The sequence below is a fragment of the Malus sylvestris genome, chromosome 11 (assembly GCF_916048215.2).
Source record: "Malus sylvestris chromosome 11, drMalSylv7.2, whole genome shotgun sequence".
NCBI lineage: Eukaryota > Viridiplantae > Streptophyta > Magnoliopsida > Rosales > Rosaceae > Malus > Malus sylvestris.
In genome coordinates, this window is record NC_062270.1 from 41,082,013 (window position 1) to 41,103,767 (window position 21,755).

General features: G+C 39.9%; 3 protein-coding genes and 1 pseudogene across 3 annotated transcripts; 1 reads left to right on the top strand and 3 right to left on the bottom strand.

Moving 5' to 3' along the window:
• Window positions 1–39: 39 nt before the first annotated feature.
• Window positions 40–1,295, bottom strand: LOC126589571 (uncharacterized). The gene has a single exon (XM_050254899.1). The coding sequence runs from the start codon at window positions 1,022–1,024 to the stop codon at window positions 305–307; it is 720 nt and encodes a 239-aa protein (XP_050110856.1). The 5' UTR covers window positions 1,025–1,295; the 3' UTR covers window positions 40–304.
• Window positions 1,296–7,216: 5,921 nt separating this feature from the next.
• Window positions 7,217–7,799, top strand: LOC126590510 (PLASMODESMATA CALLOSE-BINDING PROTEIN 3-like; annotated as a pseudogene).
• Window positions 7,800–14,584: 6,785 nt separating this feature from the next.
• Window positions 14,585–15,130, bottom strand: LOC126590511 (uncharacterized). Its single transcript, XM_050255949.1, has one exon. The coding sequence runs from the start codon at window positions 15,128–15,130 to the stop codon at window positions 14,585–14,587; it is 546 nt and encodes a 181-aa protein (XP_050111906.1).
• A 3,799-nt stretch (window positions 15,131–18,929) lies between these two features.
• On the bottom strand, window positions 18,930–21,559 carry LOC126590512 (uncharacterized). The gene is made up of 3 exons (XM_050255950.1): window positions 21,289–21,559; window positions 19,213–20,744; window positions 18,930–18,956 (listed from the first exon to the last, which is right to left on the bottom strand). Exons 2-3 carry the CDS (start codon window positions 20,731–20,733, stop codon window positions 18,930–18,932), a joined length of 1,548 nt encoding a protein of 515 aa, XP_050111907.1. The 5' UTR covers window positions 20,734–20,744; window positions 21,289–21,559.
• Window positions 21,560–21,755: the final 196 nt, after the last annotated feature.

Sequence of the window (21,755 nt, forward strand, 5' to 3'; positions counted from 1 at the left end):
AATGTAATGGGAAGCCTAAGCCTACAGTATCTACAAAAATATGCCGCAATGCTATGCCTCTTCTTTTACAAAATAAATACAATGTAGCTCAGTACAGTAAAGTAGACTGGTGGAGCAGAATTGAACCCAAAAACAAAAAAACAAAAGCAAAAGAAGGCCGCAATGCGATGGCTGTCCTGCGTGTTACTGTTTTGGTCGTCTGTCTGTCTGTCTGTCTTGTCCCTGGATCTGGAATTGCGGAATTGCGGAATTCTGGAGGAATTGTGGAATGTGGATGGACCATGTGAATGATATTGTGATTAATTTAACATGTGAGGTTCTGAGTGTTGTGTCGGTATGAAATCTGTCTTTGGAGCTTCATTTGCTGGTAGAACTTAGCTATGAACTCATCTGCCTTTATGTCAACCGATTCCTCTAACTCCTCGTAAATATTGTTTTTATAAGCTGTGGCAGGAGAAAGAGTAACCTTTTCTTCCTCATCATCCTGAATAATATCACGGCCATCATCCTTCTCATCACATTTGATAAGAAAGCTCTGTCTTGCAGTACTAGCATCATCCTCATCATCATCGTCATTGTAGCAGTAGCGGCAATCGTTTGATTGATATCCGTGGTTATTGATGATCATGTCGACTTGATCATCATCAAAATAATCAAGTACTAATGGTGCGTTTAGGCAAGGGATGTTGTTGATGAAGCACATGGAGGAGGAGCGGGAGCAGCTGGTTTTGGTTTTGAGGGTGGGGAAAATTGGGGTCTTGTCGAACGACAGCTGCCGCTCGAAGTAATACTGATGCTGCTTCTGCTGCTGCATGTGCATAAGCAAGTGGGCGAAGCTACTCTTGAGCAACTGGGGGACGATGCGCAGTTTCATCATGAGGCGTCGCCTGAAAACACCGCCCTTTCTTGCCCAAAGCAATGCCAGACGCAGCAGCTTCCACGCTCTATGTGTTGGTCTTGGTCGACCGACGTCATCATCATTACCATTTGATGATTTCTTCTTCGACATCTTCATCAATGTCATCGTCGTCTTCAGTTCACTCTTGAGCAATTGATTAGCTGGTGGAAGCAGAGTAGAGGTGCTACTAACGTAGGTAGATTCAAAATGTGGCCTGGTAGTGGTAGTGGTAGACCAGAAAGAGAGAAAGTGACAAATTGATCACAAAAAATTGGCTAATAAATTACAGTTTGATGAGAGCGAGCTGAAAATTTTCTATGATGCGGTGAGTGGTGATTGGTGTTGTCTTGGAAGGCTCGTATATATACATATGGGAACTCACAGGAGGAGGTAGCCATTTATACAATACATGATTAGTAATATATATTATATAAATAAATAGATATATGAGAGGAATCTTTGTATTTTACGCGGTGGTTGCTAATGATGTGTGTGATTTGCTTAGAGGAGATTAGTGTGGAAGGTGGGAACTCGATTGTTGTAGGGGACACGGTTGTTATACGCGGGAGGAAGCAAGCTCGAACCTCCCCTTCCGCTTCATTCATCGGTTTCCAATTTTCAAATACAATATTACTTCAGCTCTCTTACATGACCACGTTGTACTATAAGGACGCGTTTGTTTGACCTTGTTAAGTTTCACTGGACTGACTAGGATTACTAGTCAGTGTAATCCCATGTTTGTTTCTTGCATGGATTAATTTAATTGAGACTAGCAGGGACTCGCTCCGGCTATGTGCTTTAGCTAAAGACCCCAAAATCAGGCGGACTGCTAAGACCTTCGCCCCTCCCATCTATGTCTTCTTCTTCGCTTCACCCCTCCCCCCGCACTTCGCTCCACATCGACAGAGACTCCACGGTTGGATCAATATCGCGGCTCCTGTGGCCTCGTCTCGCTGGATCTGGATTCGCCGACTGCCTCAACGTGCTGAATATGGGATCAATTTTCTTTTTGGAATTGCCCTTCTTTATGTGTTTTGTTGATTGAATTGTTGTGGGTTAGTTTTGGATTGTGTTATTTGGGGATTTTGGCATCTAGGTTGGTGAAGTTTTGTGGGTTTTTCTACTTGGGTTTTGGCAGTTGAGGCTCAGACTTTCAGAAATTTTGGATGGGTTTTTGGAACAGATGGGGGATATGCCTTGCAATTCGATGGGTTTGGAACATATGGGTTTTGGAACAGATGGGGTCGAAGTTGCAGAGTACCTGCAATTCGAGAAGAAGAAGAGGGATATGCCCTTTTTTTATTCATATATTAATTTTGATAATAATAAATTAAAATATAATAATAATTTTTAGTTAGTCCATATTCTTAGTCCGACACTGCACCAAACGCTTCACTAAACTAGTCCAGCTTAGTCTATTCTAAGCCAGTCCAACTTAGTCTCTGAAGCTAGTCCAGTCTGAGATAGTCCGGTGCAACAAACGCACCCTAAACGTTATAACTTGAGTTGTTCATTTTTTTTTAGAGATAATCTTTAGATGACGATAAAGAGAAAATAAATGATTTAGATTATGATATCTCGTAAAGTAAAATGATATAACCTCATCATGTATAGAGAAAGTAAGGAAGATTGACTTCTGATATGTAAGAAGTCAAACTGTGTCTAAATATTTATAGGGTAAATTACACTTTCATACCTCAGGTTTGGGGTCTATTTCAATTCCTTACAACATCTCCAAAACATTTCACTTTCATACCTTAAGTACTATTTTATTTCAAAATAATAGATCCGTTACATTTTCCATCCATTGATCCGTTAAATGCTAACGTGGCAAATAAAATAATTTTTTTAAAAAACCTGAATTTTCTCAAAAAAAAAAAAAAAAAAAAATTTGAAACCAGTGCCTTCCCCCGCCCCCCCCCCCAGGTGACCCTAACCCAAAACCCAAAAACCTGCAAGAAGAGGGAGAAAAGAAAAAAAAGCCCCAATTCGTCCCACCCGAGCCACCCCTTTCTCCCATCCCCCATCACCCCTCCCAAAAATCCCCCATCCCCCATCCCCAAAAATTTCACCCGAGATTAGGTGGATCTACCACAAAACCAGTCTAAAAATCATCTCAAACTCAAAGTATTTTCAAAACCCACCCATACTATCTTGACCCGTGGTGGGCGGGGAAGGGGGGAAGGTCGCGCTACGCCGGGGGGGGGGGCGGGGAAGGGGGGAAGGTCGCGCTACGCCGGGGGGGGGGACGAATTGGGTTTGAGGTTTTTTTTCCCTTCTTCTTCTTTATGCTGCTGCTGCAGGTTTTTTTTTTCTTTCTTCTTCTTCTTCTTCTTCTTCTTACTGCTGCTGCAGGTTTTTTGGATTCTGGGTTAGGGATAGGGATGTGGGTCGCTGGGGGGGGGGGGGGTGGGATAGTGGGTTTCTTTTTTTTTTTTTTTTTGAGAAAATTTAGGTTTAAAAAAAATATTTTATTTGCCACGTGACATATATGTGGCAGACACGTCAGCATTTAACAGATCAATGGATGGAAAATGTAACGGATGTATTATTTTGAAACAAAATAGTACTTAAGGTATGAAAGTGAAATGTTTTGAAAATATTGTAAGGAATTAAAATAGCCCTCAAACCTGAGGTATAAAAATGTAATTTACCCATATTTATATAACCCGTCATTCCTTTCCCTACACTACTTTTTTTGTTTTGTTTCTTGCTATACTACTATTTTGTTATTGTTAATCTGTACGCCACCAAATACGGGAAATTAATATTTACACCAAGTACATAAACTTGTAAGAAATTATGCACCCGGTTTGACCCTTAATGCGTTATAACTTGCAAGTCAACAATATTATTAACTAATGCTTATGATAGGCAAGAAACTTCTACTTTTCAACAAAACTATTAAGTTAGATCTGAGGGACAATATATATTTGTTCTAGCTGTTGCCATATAGTATATAACTCATATTTAAATGATGGGTTTCGACGAAATATATATGTAATTGATGATACTAAGCGACTCGCGGGGCAGCCATTTGAATTTTGAATAGGTCAATGCCAATTATTTGAGCAACAAATACATAAAGTTATAAACTAGCACAATCAACGCAGCTTTTGATTAGTTGGATTTTGCTGGATCTTACCTGACATACCACCGTTTCCTTGTTTGTTTCCTTAGAAGAGGATGATCTCTGGATTTATTTTGTTGGGATCCTAGGGATCTCTATATTTTAGCCGTTCATCGTATATTGAACAATCAGTTTTTATCAGGTACTATTTGTGTTTAATTTTAAATAAAAAAATCAAATAATTTCTAACCGCACGATACACGATGAATGACTAAGAATCAAGAATCCCTATGATCCTCACAATTTGGATCCGGATGGGATCCAATTCCTGTTACCTTCCTTCCATGCAAATGCACCGCAATTAATATGTTATTCCTACTGGAATCAACCAAGAGAATCCAGTGGCCTCACAATGAAGCTCACTCTGTCATCTGTGGTTGCCCATGGGCCATATCGCTTATATTCGCCCAAACCGTGTTCTAAGTTCTAACATATGTATATACACATAAATTTCATTTCAGATTTATATTGTAGATTTTAATTAATTAAGGGTGTTTTAGATTTAGCCCCTTACAATTGTTGAACTCTAGACATAAACTCACGAATATTAAAACATCTAAATAAAACCCAAATTTTGAATTTGATGCCATGTAAGATAAAAGATGTCCATACATTTAAATTTATTTACAACACCATGCCACCAACATTAATATGGCTATTACTGACACACCTCGACCAAGGTCAAGGCATGCTGGTCGTCACGTGAGAGTGACGTAACCATGTGCACAGTGCGGAAGCGATAAAGATAGCAAAAATACGAATAATTAAAAACCACATTAATAGAGTGCACTACTAAACAGAAAGTGATAGGAGTTAGTTACAACAGTAAACACTCCTAATTCAGAGCATAAAGTCTAGGTGCAGTCCAGTAGGACAAGTACTAGTTACACAGTACCAAGAATGTCCTACTATTAATCAAATAGGTCAGAACTGCCGACAATCCCGAGTCATCAACAACAAGCTTACTAAGAACCTGGAGGGGCGCAAAACAGAAAACGTGAGTGGGCAAAAACAAATGTTTTACAAAATCATTTCATTTATCAACATAACTAACCTCTCGCTGTAAAACATGTATAATTTTCCCAGAATCAAGATATAAGCATATACGTATATATATCTGAAATCATATCAATTCAGTTCATGCTTCACATAATCATACTCATATGTATGCCATACCAAAATATAACAAAGTAAACAATTTAGGTAAGAATGATTTCATGGAAATATGATATGTTAGCCGGAATTCCTGTGGTAGTCTGTACGACCGAATTCATAGCTCAAACTCAATCTAGCCGGAGTCACTACTATGACTTATACGACAATATACTGCACATAAGTCGTAACCACTAAAAAGGGTCTGTACGACAAGATTGGGTGTAATATAATTATGCTCAATTTTACTCTCTCAATGCTAGCTGTGCGATAATACGTTAGTCACCTACGAGTCGGAATCACCTATAGTGGTCTGTACGACAAGACTGTGCACCTATTTGGATCCAATGTGAGTATATGGTGCGGGAGGTGACATAATATACAGGCCTGTGCTAGCTTTCTCTGGTTAAATCGCAATCACCCGAGTGCAGGTTATGAGCTCAATGTTCATCAATGCATTTATAATCATTCCATTCACAACTAAGGCCTCTGTCTCAATTAATGTATGACTGCATCTAACGTTTCGTTAGACTGCTTACGTACCCTGAATAAGGATCAAGTCATTCGTAGTTCACATACTCAAACATAACTTACCTGAACTTACCTGTGCCTCCACAACACCACATTTATATATATATGCAACCACTAAAAGCATAACAAAAATATAAAGGCATTTGGCATGGAAATTCAAGGCATACTTTCATTTAAATGCATTTTTTAGAAATATATCAAGTATATAAATATATACTGAAAACCAAAAGCCCACTCACTGATATGTCGAAGGGTCGTAGCCCCCAAGTCGCCCGTGGATACACTCGTCCTCAGGATAAGTCTCACCTATATGCGAATTAACTATAAAAACGTTATTTTAAAGCATATAGGCAAAACTAGCTAATAACTTCTCATACATTGCTCAAAATGGGTATATGAATGTACCACAGTGATATACACAACCTCAGGATCATCCCCATATTTTTAGAAATATTTTTGGACCTCCCACGCGCCGCCACGCGCTGGCGGGTGCACGGCAAGATGCGCCACCACGTGCAGGGAATCTGGCAGGGAATCCTACGGATTCCCTGACTGCCGTTATGAATATTCCTCAGAATATTCCGTTAAAATCCAATGGAATCCATCTAATCTAACTGACGCCGTGAGAATATTCCGTCCAAACTGACGGAATATTTCGTATTCGTCCCCGGTGAGTCGCCGGTCGCCGGAAAACTGGGTAAAACTTTAAATTCACTATTCTCACTTGTTTCTTAACCATTTTTCATGAAATTTGAACCAAATGAAAGCTTAGAGTGAGAAGAATGACATTATACCTATTTGAAGCTTCAAATCTCACGAAATCACATCGGGGAAGCTTCGAAATTCCGACCAAACCTGTAACTCTTCGTTTCCTGTGATCCCGACGTCCAAATTCTTCAAATGAACTACCCCGAGATTCGTGAGGACCTCTGTTTATACCATATTTAGGGCCTCCGTATTTAGATCTCGTACAAATACTCAGGGGACTTAAATGTAATTATGTAATAAATGAAGGGGTAAATATGTAATAAGTGAGGAGCCCTTATTCTATAAAAGGACCCTTCACCCTCACAATTAGGGGAGGCCAATTCTTAGGCCTTCTCATCCTCTCTCCCATCCCCTCTCATATTCAGAGGTTCTCTCCTCACCTCTCAGAGAAATACATAATCAGTGTGGACGTAGCCCAAACCTTGGGGTGAACCACGATACATCTTGTGTTATTTACATTACTTGCAGATTCACGGTCGGATTTACGTTGGTCCAAGACCTTCGGTTTTGTGCATTAACATTTGGCGCCGTCTGTGGGAATCGACACGAAAAGCTGTGTCGGTTATCTCTTAATTTTTCATCTCACCACCGTGACAACCCTGTGGGAATCGACACGAAAAGCTGTGTCGGTTCTCTCTTAATTTTTCATCTCACCACCGTGACAACCTCACCACCGTCCACCATGGATCTGCAAAACCAAGAGACACACACACTCTCTCTCCCCCACCTTCTTTATTTCTTCTGTTGTTCAACCAGCTCTCTCTCTACAATCCTGCATCAATCATGGCTGCTTTACTGTATGTTGTGATCTTATTAGCCTTCACTGGCCACTCGAGTGCTACTTATTGCGTATGCAAAGATGAAGTCGGTGATGCAACACTTTAAAAGGCACTGGACTATGCCTGCGGAGCTGGAGCTGATTGCAGTCCAATCAACCAAAACGGTGCATGTTACCAACCCAACACCGTCAAAGATCACTGCAGTTATGCTGTCAACAGTTATTTCCAGAGGAAGGGTCAAACTGCGCAGAGCTGTGATTTTGCAGGTGCTGCTACTCAGAGTCAAACTGCTCACAGTACTGCAAGTTCGACTTGTGTTTATCTTGCAAGTTCCAGTCAAGCAGGAACTGACACGCCAACCGCAAGCACACCCACCACCCCAACCACGGGCACAACTCCAACCATGGGCACACCAACCACCGGCATCGGCATCACAACTCCAGGCTCTCCAGCATCAGTGTTTGGAATAAGCTCTATCGGGAATGGCACTGGAATAGACAATAATGGCGGCACGGCTACCTTGGGAGTGGCATTGGAATAGACAATAATGTGGCATTTAAGTTATGGAGTTTGTAAAAAACGACGTCGTCTCCAGCCAATAATGTGGCACTGTACAATCATTATCTCTGTTCACCAACCTCAAACGACGCCGTCTCAGGCCGGGCAGAACGGGGCTGTCAGCGTAAAAAACACACCGGCCAGGTCATCGAACCCTAGCCCGTGACCGAGCCCCTACCCACACGGTGTATCGGTTAGACCGTTGCCCGATGGAGTGTCACCGTCTCCGACGAGGTCGTCGACTCCGGGTAGGTTTTCATGTGGAAGTTCGCGTCTCTGTTTCTGGCGAAGCACATAAAGGCGTCGCTAGTGAAGCGTTTTAGGAAGTCGAAGGAGAGTCCGATTTCGGAGGAGGGTGGGGCAGAGTCGGAGTAGTCGCTAGACAAAAGTTTCAGGTACTGGAAGAATTTCAGAGCCAAGTACAAGCTCGGGAAAGAGGCAAAGCGAGGGCATTTTGGTCATACTTGCTCTGGTAGGGGAAAAAATGGTGAGCTCAAGGACTAGGCTGTGGCTGTTAAGATAATTTCAAAAGCCAAGATGACGACAGCTATATCGATTGAAGATGTTCATCAAGAGACGCCAATAATGTTTCCTACACACTGCATCTCACCGTCTTTAGTCAGCTGCCCTCCGCCCCTCTATCTTCATCTTGCGACTGAGTTCCACTGCCCCTTCGTTTTCTTCCCAAGTATCCGCCACCAGAAGTCACTCTGTTTCACCGTTTTCTGCATTCCTCTCTCTAATCTCCCTTTATTGCGCGAGTATGGATCCTGCAAAGGTGTTAGAAATTCTCTACACTTTTCCGGTGGAGGACCGGGTAAAGAAACTGAAAGACGTAGCTCACGATACTGATGGCGTATTGCATCAAAGACATGGCTCCACAACATGCAGGGAAACCAGGAAGAAGATAAGTTCCTATTATCAATTCTATTTTTTTCCTTTTGTCTGCCATCTGCCAAAAGAAAAAGAATGAGCAGGATAATACCACCGACAACGAAAATGGTGAGAAAGTACTCGAGAAGGTCGACCCCATACTCAAAGCAATCAGAGATGCAGGGGAAAGAGAAAAGAAAAAAAGTAAAAGAGAAAGGTGCGGTGAAAAAAGGGATCGACAAAAGGAAAAAGAGGGAGGAGCAAGCTGTCACCAATGAGTTCTATTAGAGCGGGGATGTCAAGAAAAGCAGAAAGAAAAATAGAAAGTAAAACCAGAAAGCAAAAGGGAGGCACATGGGGACACTGCAAAAGCAAGGAATAAACACCCCGCCAGAATGAAGTGATTTACTTTCCTTACTTTAAATGATATAATTTATTTTTCTTATCTTTCGGAGACATCTGTATAAACCCCATTAGAGGTTAAAAAAAAAAATGGCAAGCCCAAAATAATGGGCTGCAATGTTGTGTAGAGTGTGAATGCCCATATGCCTAAAAGAGCCAGGCCCTCTATTATCACCAACCAAGTGATTAAAAGTACGCCCAGTACTCCAAAATTATTAGGCAACCCGCCGTTATTACCACCAACCAGGTGATCAAAAGTATGCCCAGTACTCCAAAATTATTCGGCAACCTGCCGCTATTACCACCAACCAGGTGATGAAATGTACAACCCGTACTCCAATATCATTTGGCAACTAGCCATTCATTCCACCAACCAGGTGATAGGTGATGAAATGTACAACCCATACTCTAATATCATTTGGCAACTAGCCATTCATGCCACCAACCAGGTGATGAAATGTACAACCCGTACTCTCCTTTATGCCACCAACCAGGTGATTAAAAGTACGCCCAGTACTCCAAATTATACATGAGCATTACTCATGTCATTCATACATAAACATTCATGAGCATCACTCATGACAATCATACATAAACATTCATGACCATCATTAATGTCAACATTCATGAGCATCACTCATGTTAACATTCATGAGCATCACTCATGACAACATCCATGAGCCTTACTCATGCCAATCAATATAAACATTCATGAGCATCACTCATGTCAATCAGCTTCAAAAGCTTCGTTTACAAAAGCTCTAGCTTCAAAAGCCTCATTTACAGAGCTCTAGCTTCAAAAGCTTCATTTACAAAGCTCTAGCTTCAAAAGCTTCATTTACAGAGCTCCAGCTTTAAAGCTTCACTTACAAAGCTTTACCTACAAAGCTTCAATACAGGGTATACAAATACCACCTTCGAACAACTGCCACTTCAGCCCATACATGGATTCAATTTGAAGTCTCCAGCCAACATACTCTATTGACCGAAGACTTGGGGGACTACACTATACACCATATATTGGGCCTCAACTGGGCCTGGGCCTTATGAAAAATACTTGGGGGACTTAGCCCATTATTTATGTACTGAGGAGCGAGCCCTTATTCTATAAAATGGACTCCTTCACTTTCATTAGAGAACACCCATCACTTATGTATTGAGAAACGAGCCCTTATCCTATAAAAATGACTCTCTCACTTTCATTAGAGAACACCCATCACTTATGTATTGAGGAGCGAGCCCTTATCCTATAAAAGGGACCCCCTCACCATCATTAGAGAACATCAACTCTAGCCCATTATTCATGTACTGAGGAGCGAGCCCTTATTTTATAAAAGGGACTCCCTCACTTTCATTAGAGAGCATCGCCGCCTACTGAGCAACCGCCTCGCCGCGAGCATCAACTCTAGCCCATCATTCATGTATTGAAGAGCGAGCCCTTATTCTATAAAAATGGACTCCCTCACCTTCAACCGCTACAAGCCGAGCCAACCAAGGCAACATAAGCCACGAGTCGAGCAGCCTCGCAACATGTGCTATTTCTAGTTGAGCATCATTTCAGATTGAGCACCACCTCATATCAAGCATCAGTTCAAGGCAACATCTAGTTAATTCGGCCCACACATGGACTGAATTTCAAGTCTCTAGCCAAAAAAACTCTCTTGATTGAAGACTTGGGGGACTACTGTTTATACCATATTTAGGGCCTCCGTATTTAGATCTCGTATAAATACTCAGGGGACTTAAATGTAATTATGTAATAAAGGAATGGGGCAAATATGTAATAAGTGAGGAGCACTTATTCTATAAAATGACCCCTCACCCTCACAATTAGGGGAGGCCAATTCTTAGGCCTTCTCATCCTCTCTCCCATCCCCTCTCATATTCAAAGGTTCTCTCCTCACCTCTCAGAGAAATACATAATCAGTGTGGATGTAGCCCAAACCTTGGGGTGAACCACGATACATCTTGTGTTATTTACATTACTTGTAGATTCACGGTCGGATTTACGTTGTTCCAAGACCTCCGATTTTGTGCATCAACAACCTCAATAAGCTTCCTATGAGCTTAGAATTCCCTGAAAACAAGATACTTATGTGTGCATGAACAATGCACAATTCGAGGGTTAGGTTTCACGGGGTTTTCGAAGGTTTCAGGTTCTAAAACTTGTACCAATGGACTCCTAAGGTCATAAAGAACATGAAAATGCTTACCTTGGTTTCGATCTGCAAGGTTTGAAATGGTTCCTGGATTGCCCATACGAAAATGCCAAGATGAAGAGAGAGAGAAGTCCACGGGAGAGAGAGAGAAGGTATGTGTGTGGTCCAAAGCCACCAATCAAAAACCAATAATTCCCTTACTTCTAATTGGGTCCAAAAACTTAGGGAAAAATAATAAATGGGTCCAAATCCAACTTAAATCACACAATACAAATTAACGTCCAAGGGTATTCTTGTCAATTCACGCCGTTGATAAATATAAATTTGGGACGGGTTGTGACAATTATGGTTTTTTTTGTAGACTTTTAATATATTGTCTTTTGTTTGTCAACAACATTCAATTAGTTTAAGTTTTTTTTTGCTTTTAATTTAAAAAAAAAAGGAAGCTCTTTTCTTCTTTTATGTGAAATCGCCTAATCCAAATCTAATTAGTTCAATATACATTCTATTGAACAAGTAGATACATTAACTTGTGAAAATTAAAAAAAAAAGGGTAAAAATTGTTGATGCACAAAACCTAAGGTCTTGGAATAACGTAAATCCGACCGTGAATTTGCATGAAATGTAAAGAACACAAGATGTATCGTGGTTCTCCCCAATGTTTGGGTTACGTCCACACTAATTATGTATTTATGAGAGTATTGAGGATGAGAGAGTTTCTAAGGGTTAAAGGGCTTAGGAATTGGCCTTCCCCTATTGTGAGGGTGATTAGTCCTTTTATAGAATAAGGGCTCCTCACTTATTACATATTTGCCCTTTCCTTTATTACATAATTACATTTAAGTCTCATGCGTATTTGTACAAGATCTAAATACGGAGGCCCTAAATATGGTATAAACAGTAGTCCCCCAAGTCTTCAGTCAAGAAAGTCTTTTGGCTGAAGACTTGCAATTCAGTCCATGTGTGGGTCGAAGTAACTAATTGTTGTCTTGAACTGATGCTTGATATGAGGCGGTGCTTAATCTAAAATGATGTTCAACTAGAAGTAGCACATGCTGCGAGGCTGCTCGGCTCGTGGCTTATGTTGCCTTGGTTGGTTCGGCTTGTGGCGTCGAAGGTGAGGGAGTCCCTTTTATAGAATAAGGGCTCACTCCTCAATACATAAGTGATGGGTTAGGAGTGATGTTCACGGCGAGGCGATTGCTCAGCTGGCGGCGATGCTCTCTAATGATAGTGAGGGAGTCCCTTTTATAGAATAAAGGCTCGCTCTTCAATACATAAGTGATGGGTTAGGAGTGATGCTCGCGGCGATGTGGTTGCTCAGCTGGCGGCGTTGCTCTCTAATGATGGTGAGGGAGTCCCTTTTATAGAATAAAGGCTCGCTCCTTAATACATAAGTGATGGGCTAGGAGTGATGTTGGCGGCGAGGTGGTTGCTCAGCTGGCGGCGTTGCTCTCTAATGAAGGTGAGGGAGTCTTTTTTTTATAAAATAAGAGCTCGCTCCTCAGTACATAATTGATGGGCTAGGAGTGATGGTCGCGGTGAGGCGGTTGCTCAGATGGCGGCGTTGCTCTCTAATGAAGGTGAGGGAGTCCATTTTATAAAATAATCCCTTTTATAGAATAAGAGCTCGCTCCTTAATACATAAATAATGGGCTAAGTCCCCAAAGTATTTTTCATGAGGCCTAGTTGAGGCCCAATATATGGTACATAATGTAGTCCCCTAAGTCTTCGGTCAATAGAGTATGTTGGCTGGAGACTTCAAATTGAATCCATGTATGGGCCGAAGTGGCGGTTGTTCGGATGTGGTATTTGTATACCCTGCACTAAAGCTTTGTAGGTGAAGCTTTGCAAGTGAAGCTTTGAAGCTAGAGCTCTGTAAATGACGTTTTTGAAGCTAGAGCTCTGTAAATGAAGCTTTTGAAGCTGATTGACATAAGTGATGCTCATGGATGTAGTCATGAGTGATGCTCATGAATGTTGACATGAATAATGGTCATGAATGTTTATGTATGATTGTCATGAGTGATGCTCATGAATGTTTATGTATGAATGACATGAGTAATGCTCATGTATAATTTAGAGTACTAGGCGTACTTTTGATCACCTGGTTGGTGGCATGAAGGAGAGTACGGGTTGTACATTTCATCACCTGGTTGGTGGTAATAGCAGCAGGTTGCCGAATAATTGTGGAGTACTGGGTGTACTTTTGATCACCTGGTTGGTGGTAATAGCAGCATGTTGCCGAATAATTGTGGAGTATTGGGCGTACTTTTGATCACCTGGTTAGTGGTAATAGCGGCAGGTTGCCGAATAATTTTGGAGTACTGGGCGTGCTTTTGATCACCTGGTTGATGGTAATAGCGGCGGGTTGCTGAATAATTGTGGAGTACTGGGCGTACTTTTGATCACCTGGTTGGTGGTAATATCTGCAGGTTGCCGAATAATTGCAGAGTACTGGGCGTACTTTTGATCGTCTGGTTGGAGCTATTTTGGGCTTTTGGGCTTTTGCCTTCTACACAACATTCCAACCCATTTATTTTGGGCTTTGCCCTCACATCATTCTGATGGGGTGTTTATTCCTTGCTTTTACTTTTCTCTTTTTGCTTTCGCTTTCTGCTTTTGCTTTCTCTTTTGCTTTCTCTTTTCCTGTTTTCCACTGCACCTCTTTGTCTCTTCTCTTCACTTGGTAGACAAAAGGAATCATAATAATATGCTTAGCTTTTGCTTTCTTCTTTTCTGCTTTTGTTTCTCCCACTCAATTTCTTTGACATCTTTTGCTTTCTGCTTTTGTTGCCCACCCCCTCTGAGTTGGGTTTGACTGGTTACTGCCGTTGAAGCTGAATCCGTGACTTCTTTTTCTAAAGTGGCATTGGATTCGCCAACTTTAGCATCCTCGTGACTCTCGGGGTTTTCAAAAGTAAAGCCTCCCTTTAGCCAGTGCAGAACAAACGCCACTGTTGACTGTGATCATTCCTAAAATTGATTGAAAACTCAGAGGGTACGCACACTGAACTTTGAGTCATTGCAGAATAAACGCCACTGTTGACTGTGAACAAACACCACTGTTGAAAACTCCGACCTTGAAGCTCATTGTTGGTGTGGCCTGTAGCGGCGATGTGGAAGTGGACAGCCTCGAGGAGGCGGAGGGCAAGAGGTAAGGGACAGTGGTGTGGAGAGAGAGAGATAGAGATCTCGATCTTGACGAATGCTAAGAGACCTCGCCCTTTTAGGCCCTGTGCTGCTCCAAACCTTTTGTATGAATTCCTCGTCGACGACGGCAGAGATGTCAAGCAGTGGGTTGCCCGTCCCCAACAGAATCCTTCAGACACCATCATAGCAAAAGAGAGCTACAACCTTTCTTTGACTTGTCTTCATGATCTCCATCATACCCTAATTTTGGCTGTTTATCTTTCTTTCTCTTATGATATGAATCTTCATCTAAAACTTGATCATCACCAGCAGCACCAGCAGCTTCATTAGATGAAGAAAATATTGAAGAATAATTTGGTGTGAAAGGGTTTTTAGTGGTACTAGTAGTCTCTACTGAGTGATCTTGTACACCTGCTGCTGCCGGCTGCTTGTTTGAGTTGTTATCATGATCCAACGGTGGAGAAATGACTTCGAATGAAGAACAAGACATGTCGAAAGCTTTCAAGAGGGTGTTGTAGTCCAATGATCCGTGTAGGCAGTCGATGAAGCTCATGAACGGATTATGATGATAAGATTCAAACCCATTTAGGGTTTGTGGGTCATCTGGTTGGTTTTGGTATGTGGAGGAATTGCCATAGTTGAAGAATGGAAAGCTTGACTTGTTGATCTCATGGTGGTTGTAGTCGAAAGGATCGTACTGGTAAGGATTTTTCCTCTCATTTGACATGGTAGAAGAAGAAGCAGTAGAAGAAAAAGCTTTTGAGAGATGCGAGAGAGATAGAGATCTCGATTTTGACGAATGCTCAGCACCGATTTGTTAAGGAGTTCGACAAAGACTGGGTGGTTCAGGAGCTCAGCGCTGACCACGAACTGCTCAATCTCGTCGCCGACGTAGATCGGGATGTGGCCCTCAGGGACCATCGGTTCTCTAGCGGGGGGGATCTTCGGCGCCGGTGCTTCACACCGTATTTGGCCCAATTGGCATGTGAAAGCAGGGCAGCCTCTCGTCGCCGACAACCTCTTAGCTGAGTCCATAAAGGAGGATGATGAATCCTCTAGTGTTTTGGGAAGATGTAAACACAGATTCAGCCCTATTGCTTTTTCCTTCATTTGCTCCTTATTTTTTAAAAAATCCCAGATCTCAAAGTGCTTAAATTAAGCTTTTTTTTTCTTTCTTCTCTCCAGTTGGGAGAGAGTTCTTGGAATGAGAGAAAGATAGTGGGCTTTAACAAAAGTTGAAATGGAACACGAAAATCGAGGGAGAGAAAGAGAGATGTGTTTAATGGAGGTGTTTAGACGGAAAACTAGAAGAAACTGGGGTTGAATTGTATTTGATCGTACTAGAAGTTGTTTGCAGATTCATGATAGAGGTGAAAAATGAAAGAGAACCGACATAACTTTTCGTATCGTTTCCCACAGACGGCGCCAAATGTTGATGCACAAAACCGGAGGTCTTGGAACAACGTAAATCCGACCGTGAATCTACATGAAATGTAAAGAACACAAGATGTATCGTGGTTCACCCCAAGGTTTGGGCTACGTCCACACTGATTATGTATTTCTGAGAGTATTGAGGATGAGAGAGTTTCTGAGGGTTAGAGGGCCTAGGAATTGGCATCCCTCTATTGTGAGGGTGAGGAGTCCTTTTATAGAATAAGGGCTCCTCACTTATTACATATTTGCCCCTTCCTTTATTACATAATTACATTTAAGTCCCCTGTGTATTTGTATGAGATCTAAATACGGAGACCCTGAATATGGTATAAACAAAAATAAACTAGTAGATACATTGTTTCTTGTAAAAACTAAACAATAGTTACCTTATTTTCATAAAAAAATAAACAATATGTAATTTTTTTTTAAATTACACAATAGTTTCACAATTTTCGTAAAAATTAAATAATAGGTACTTTATTTTGCATATATGGGTTTGTTATTATGTAGGTAAATTATTTTTCATGTATTTTACATATACTGGGTATATTATTTTTCTTTTTTTTTAAGCAATCTAACATTTTAAAATTTTAATAGTAGGTGCACTGTTTGAATCAAATGTTTTTTTTTTGTAGGTAAATTATTTTGCATGAATTTTACATATATTAGGTATATATATATATATGTGTGTGAGTGTGTGTGTGTGTGTGTGAGAGAGAGAGAGAGAGAGAGAGAGAAATAATTTACCTACATTAATATGTAAAATATAATTTTATTGACTTAATTAAGCATGTATAGTAACATATATTGGACATGTTTTATGTTATTATATATTAGGCAATGAATTTATAACATTATTGTTTTTTTGTTTTTTTGTAAAATCATTAATTCTCCCTTACCATCCATCCGCATGGCATTAATTATGTACATCAAACATTCAAATAGGGTTTATAAAAAAATAAAAATATTCAAATAGGGGTAGTTTAGGCATCCGAAATTTTTTTAATGTGTGAAGTCAAACATAATTAATGAATTTGCTGATGTGGAATATAGTCAATGGTTTTATTCAAGAAAAAAAACTTATCTCGGGTTTTATGTAGAGAAAATTAAGTTTTAGGGGTTAAAGTCATATTTTTAGATTAATTAATCCAGAAGGGCTTTTTTTTAGATCAATGAAAGAATCCCTGTCTCCTCAATCTGGTAATTTTTCTCTTTATGCTAGCTAATGATATTTAATCTGTGTGTTAGGAAAAATAGAGATGAAATTATGGTTGGTGTGCTCCCCTTATATAACGATGGACGTCTTCTTAGTCGGAAAGCAATATATATTACTAATAGTAAAGATATTTAACCAAATATGTTTGTAACTTTCAAATATTTTTTTTATTCATTTCATTCTTCACCTGTAAGTAAAGATGACTGGTTGATATTACAATTGCAGTGTACTCTTCAAGAAAATTGACCAACTTGACGATTGATGCGGAAAACGGCTCGAAAGTGGCTAACTTGAGACCAAGATTGTGACGACCCATTCCTACTTTTCACTGTAATTTCTTTTCCCATTGGTGTGAACTGACGATTTTACCCCTTTTGGACAAAAGTGGAATGTGACGTGGACGTGATTTTCGGCTTTCAGTTTCATTTTCATGGTTTCGTACTAAATTAGTAGTCGTCGCTATGAACGCGTGGACGCGAGTTAGACCCGAAACGGATCTATAACGAAAAAATTACGTTTCTTTAAAGTACGTAATCACGAGTACTTTTGTACATGCGCGTACAAATTAGCAGTGTCGGAAACACTGTAAGGAAGCATATCTTTTACATTAAAAATTGTTAAAAATCTGAAATCAAATTCTTCCCTTGATTGGTGGATCCGTGTCCCCTTCTTCCTAACAAATAAATTTTATTTTCCACCAATCCCTTTCATCATTTCCTTTCTCCCTAAAACCCTCTTGACCAATCACTTTCTTTTCCCTCAAATTTGGCACCAATCAGAAACTGACTTCATTCTCTCCATTTTCCTCTTCATTCCTTCTGAAAACCTCTCTATTTTCTCTGCACAAGCAGAGAGGCCGAAAGGCCATGCACTAACCCCAGTCACGACCACTCGACTTCTTCGACGAGTTAGGTAATCAGACCACCATTGTGCTTTATCCCATCCTATCTCTATAAGCTCAGGTCGTGAACTTCAAACCCAAGCGTGGAGCTTGCACTGCATAGTGGTCACTGCAACTGTTCATCATTTTCTCCGAAGAGTTCTTATCGAGTTCAACTAAGGTAAGGTCTCTGGACATTGGTTTTGAATTCCTCTCATTGAAATTATGGATATGTGACTCATTTCAAACATCTTAGTGGAAGGTCAACATTGAAATGACTCGGAGCAGTGGCGGATCCAGGAATCTTACCCCAAGGGGTCGCAGTGTAAAAGTTCAAATAAAAATTTAGGATGGAAAAACATATTGAAAATGAAATCATAGTACTTTCATTCATAATTCATAATGGAAACAATATTACAAACTATAATTGTTCACGACGAGGTTTCATATTTTGAAAACGAAGCATTATAGCTTCATTTTCAATACAAGCAAAAATATCTCTCTCAATATAAACAAGCAAGCTATCACTCAACCATTGATCTCCCATTTTGTTCCTAAGTGGACCCTTAACAATATTCATGACAGAAAATGCTCTCTCCACTGAAGCAGTTGCAACTGGTAAAACTAAAGACAATGTAATGAGCAAATATACATAATTGAATACTTGATGCATCCTTGTCTCCACCATTTTTTTTGCAAGATCACCAATCCCTTCCAATTGAGAGAAATCACTACTGGAACACACATAATGAATATAAATCTCAAGTTGATCTTCAAGTGCCAAACGATCTTCATCCGAAAAGTCTTGAGGATAAAATTGAGCAAGACGAAGTAACTTTGGTTTATCAAAAGCTACAAATGAATCTTTCAGACTCAAACATGCCATACAAATAAGCAACTCGGTATTTACCTCATTAAAGCGATCCTCTAACTCCGTAATTTGCTCATCAATGATATAAATAAAGAGCTCCACACGATAATGATGACGATTTGTCTTTATTGGAGCATAACGCCTTGACCTCCCTGGAAGTATAAATGCCTCTTCCATGTTAGGAACATCAATATGATGTTTTTCACAAAAAGAAGATACTTCATCAACCAATGCATCGAACCCATTATTCCTCATCCAATATAGCTTTTCCTTGCATGATTTCACTAAAGCCATTGCATTCACAATTTCTTGATCTTTCCTTTGCAATGCTTGTGACAAATCATTTGTGAGTCCCAATATGACTTTCATCAAGAAAAGGTGAAACACAAACTCAAAAGTAAGTATCACTCTCATTAACGTATTTGCTTCACCCGCACTTTCATTGGGATTATCATCAATAACCATTTGAAGCACATGAACCACGGATGAAAACATAGAAATGATGCTAATCAAGGTACCATAGTGTGAGTTCCATCGTGTGTCACCGGCACGTTTGAGACTTGTTTCTTGATTTAAGCCTCGCCCCGTTATAAGACAATCATTTTCAAAAGCTATCACAAGCTCTTCTTGAAGTTGCCCTCTAAGTGAATCACGCCGCTTACAAGATGCTCCAACATGATTAACCACATTATTAGCCGTTGCAAAAAAAGAGGCAATGTCTATATTATTCTTTGCTACGGCAACAAGAGCTAGTTGAAGTTGATGAGCAAAGCAATGAACATAATATGCACAAGGTTGTTCTCTCAATATCTTTGTTTTAAGGCCATTCAACTCACCTCTCATATTGCTAGCACCATCATAACCTTGTCCTCGTAGCTTGGAAATGCTCAAACCGTAGCGAGACAACAATGTGTCAATAGCATCCTTTAGTGAACTTGAAGTAGTGTCGGTAACATGTTGGATACCCACAAATCTTTCAATTACATGCCCGTTGTCATCCACATAACGCAACACCATAGCCATTTGCTCTTTCACAGACACATCACGTGCTTCATCCACCAATATTGAAAAGAATTTATCTTTTAGACCATCCATGATAGCATCAAGTGTTTCAAGGGCACATGAATTCACAATTTCTTTTTGAATGGAAGGAGCTAGTAATTTGAGATTCCCCGGAGCATTTTCCATCACAACTTCTCTAACTTTATCATTATTATCTGCAAGGAATTGCAATAACTCCAAGTAATTTCCCCTATTGCTTGAAGTGGCACTTTCATCATGGCCACGAAAAGGAAGACCTTGTCGCAATAAAAACTTAGTGCACTTGATTGAAGCAATCAAGCATGTGCGATAAGCCTTACGAGTTTGGTCAGAGTGTTTGCTCACTGCCGTTTCAATATGTGTAGCTTGATTCATCAAATTTGTAGCAGCTTCTCTAGCCTTATTATGAACACTCCCAACCGGTCCAACATGCATCTTAAATCTTTCTCTCCCTTTCTTCCAATTCTTAAATCCATCTCCAGTGAAAGCTTCACTACCCACTTGTTCAAAATTGGTTTTAAAGAGATAGCAATAGAGACAAAATGCCGCATCTTTAGATACACTATACTCCAACCAATCAAACTCATCAAACCATTGGGGAATGAAGCGTCGATTAATTCCCGACATATTAGTTATTGGGAAATTATGACCTCTAGGTTGACAAGGTCCTTTTTGTAGATATAATCTTCGGACCTCATCTCTCATATTAGCGTCATAATCTATTATTCGAGTTCTTAATCCAGGATCCGCTTGAAGATTACCCAAAACATCATCTAACTGACTTTGTCTTGAACTTGGAGTTCTTGAACTACCAACAGTATTTGAACTATCAACATTATTCGAACTACCCGAACCCGATGATGACTTTCTCTTAAAAAACCGTTCCATAATAATGCTTGCTACATATACAAAATATTCAAAATAAATACTCACAATATAAACAAACCATAAACATAATCAAAATAAATATGAATTGGATTTTCAATTAAATTAAATATCTCATCTTGCATTCTAATTTCTACATATACAAAATAATGAAAATAAAAACTCACAATATAAACAAACCATCAATATAATCAAAATAAATATGAATTGAATTTCAATTAAATTAAATATATTCTACATATACAAAATATTCAAAATAAATACTCACAATATAAACAAACCATAAACATAATCAAAATAAATATGAATTGGATTTTCAATTAAATTAAATATCTCATCTTGCATTCTACATATACAAAATAATGAAAATAAAAAATCACAATATAAACAAACCATCAATAAAAACAAACCAATAAAAACTCACAATATAAACAAATCATCAATATAAACAAACCATCAATAAAAACTCACAATAAAAACTCACAAGATAAATATGAATTGAATTTCAATTAATTAAATATATTCTACATATACAAAATATTCAAAATAAATACTCACATCACAATATAAAAACCAAGGGAGGAGATGGAGTTGGAGCCGCCAGCAGAGGAGGGAGGAGATGGAGTTGGAGCCGCCAGCAGAGGAGGGAGGAGATGGAGTTCACGTTGGGGGCGGCAGCAGCTATGGAGGAGAGGAGTTGAGGATTTGGGGGGATTGAGTTAGGGTTGAAGGATGAAAATTTGGGGCTTTTAATTGTATAGGGATCGGGTAGGAAGGGCTGGGATGGGGAGGGACACGGTGGGAATTTTTTTTTTTTTTTTTTTCGGCCTGGCCCAAAACGACGTCGTTTTGGCCAGGTCATTTAAAAAAATTTCCTGGGCCAAAACGACGTCGTTTTGCCCAGGTTTTTTCAAAATCAAAACTGGCGCACAGCGCCTTCGTCTTCTTCGTTCGTCCTCCTGCCCAGAAAAACGACGACTCCAACGGCAACGGGGTCGCACCAGGGGTCGCCCCACCATCTCCAA

Bases quoted from the DNA above. Each gene is read 5' to 3' on its own strand.
- LOC126589571 (XM_050254899.1), bottom strand. From the start codon at position 1,024: ATGACATTGATGAAGATGTCGAAGAAGAAATCATCAAATGGTAATGAT.
- LOC126590511 (XM_050255949.1), bottom strand. From the start codon at position 15,130: ATGTCAAATGAGAGGAAAAATCCTTACCAGTACGATCCTTTCGACTAC.
- LOC126590512 (XM_050255950.1), bottom strand. From the start codon at position 20,733: ATGGAACGGTTTTTTAAGAGAAAGTCATCATCGGGTTCGGGTAGTTCG. The intron at 18,957-19,212 runs GTGATACTTACT...TTATACTTCCAG, and splicing joins AAGCAAATACGTTAATGAGA to GGAGGTCAAGGCGTTATGCT.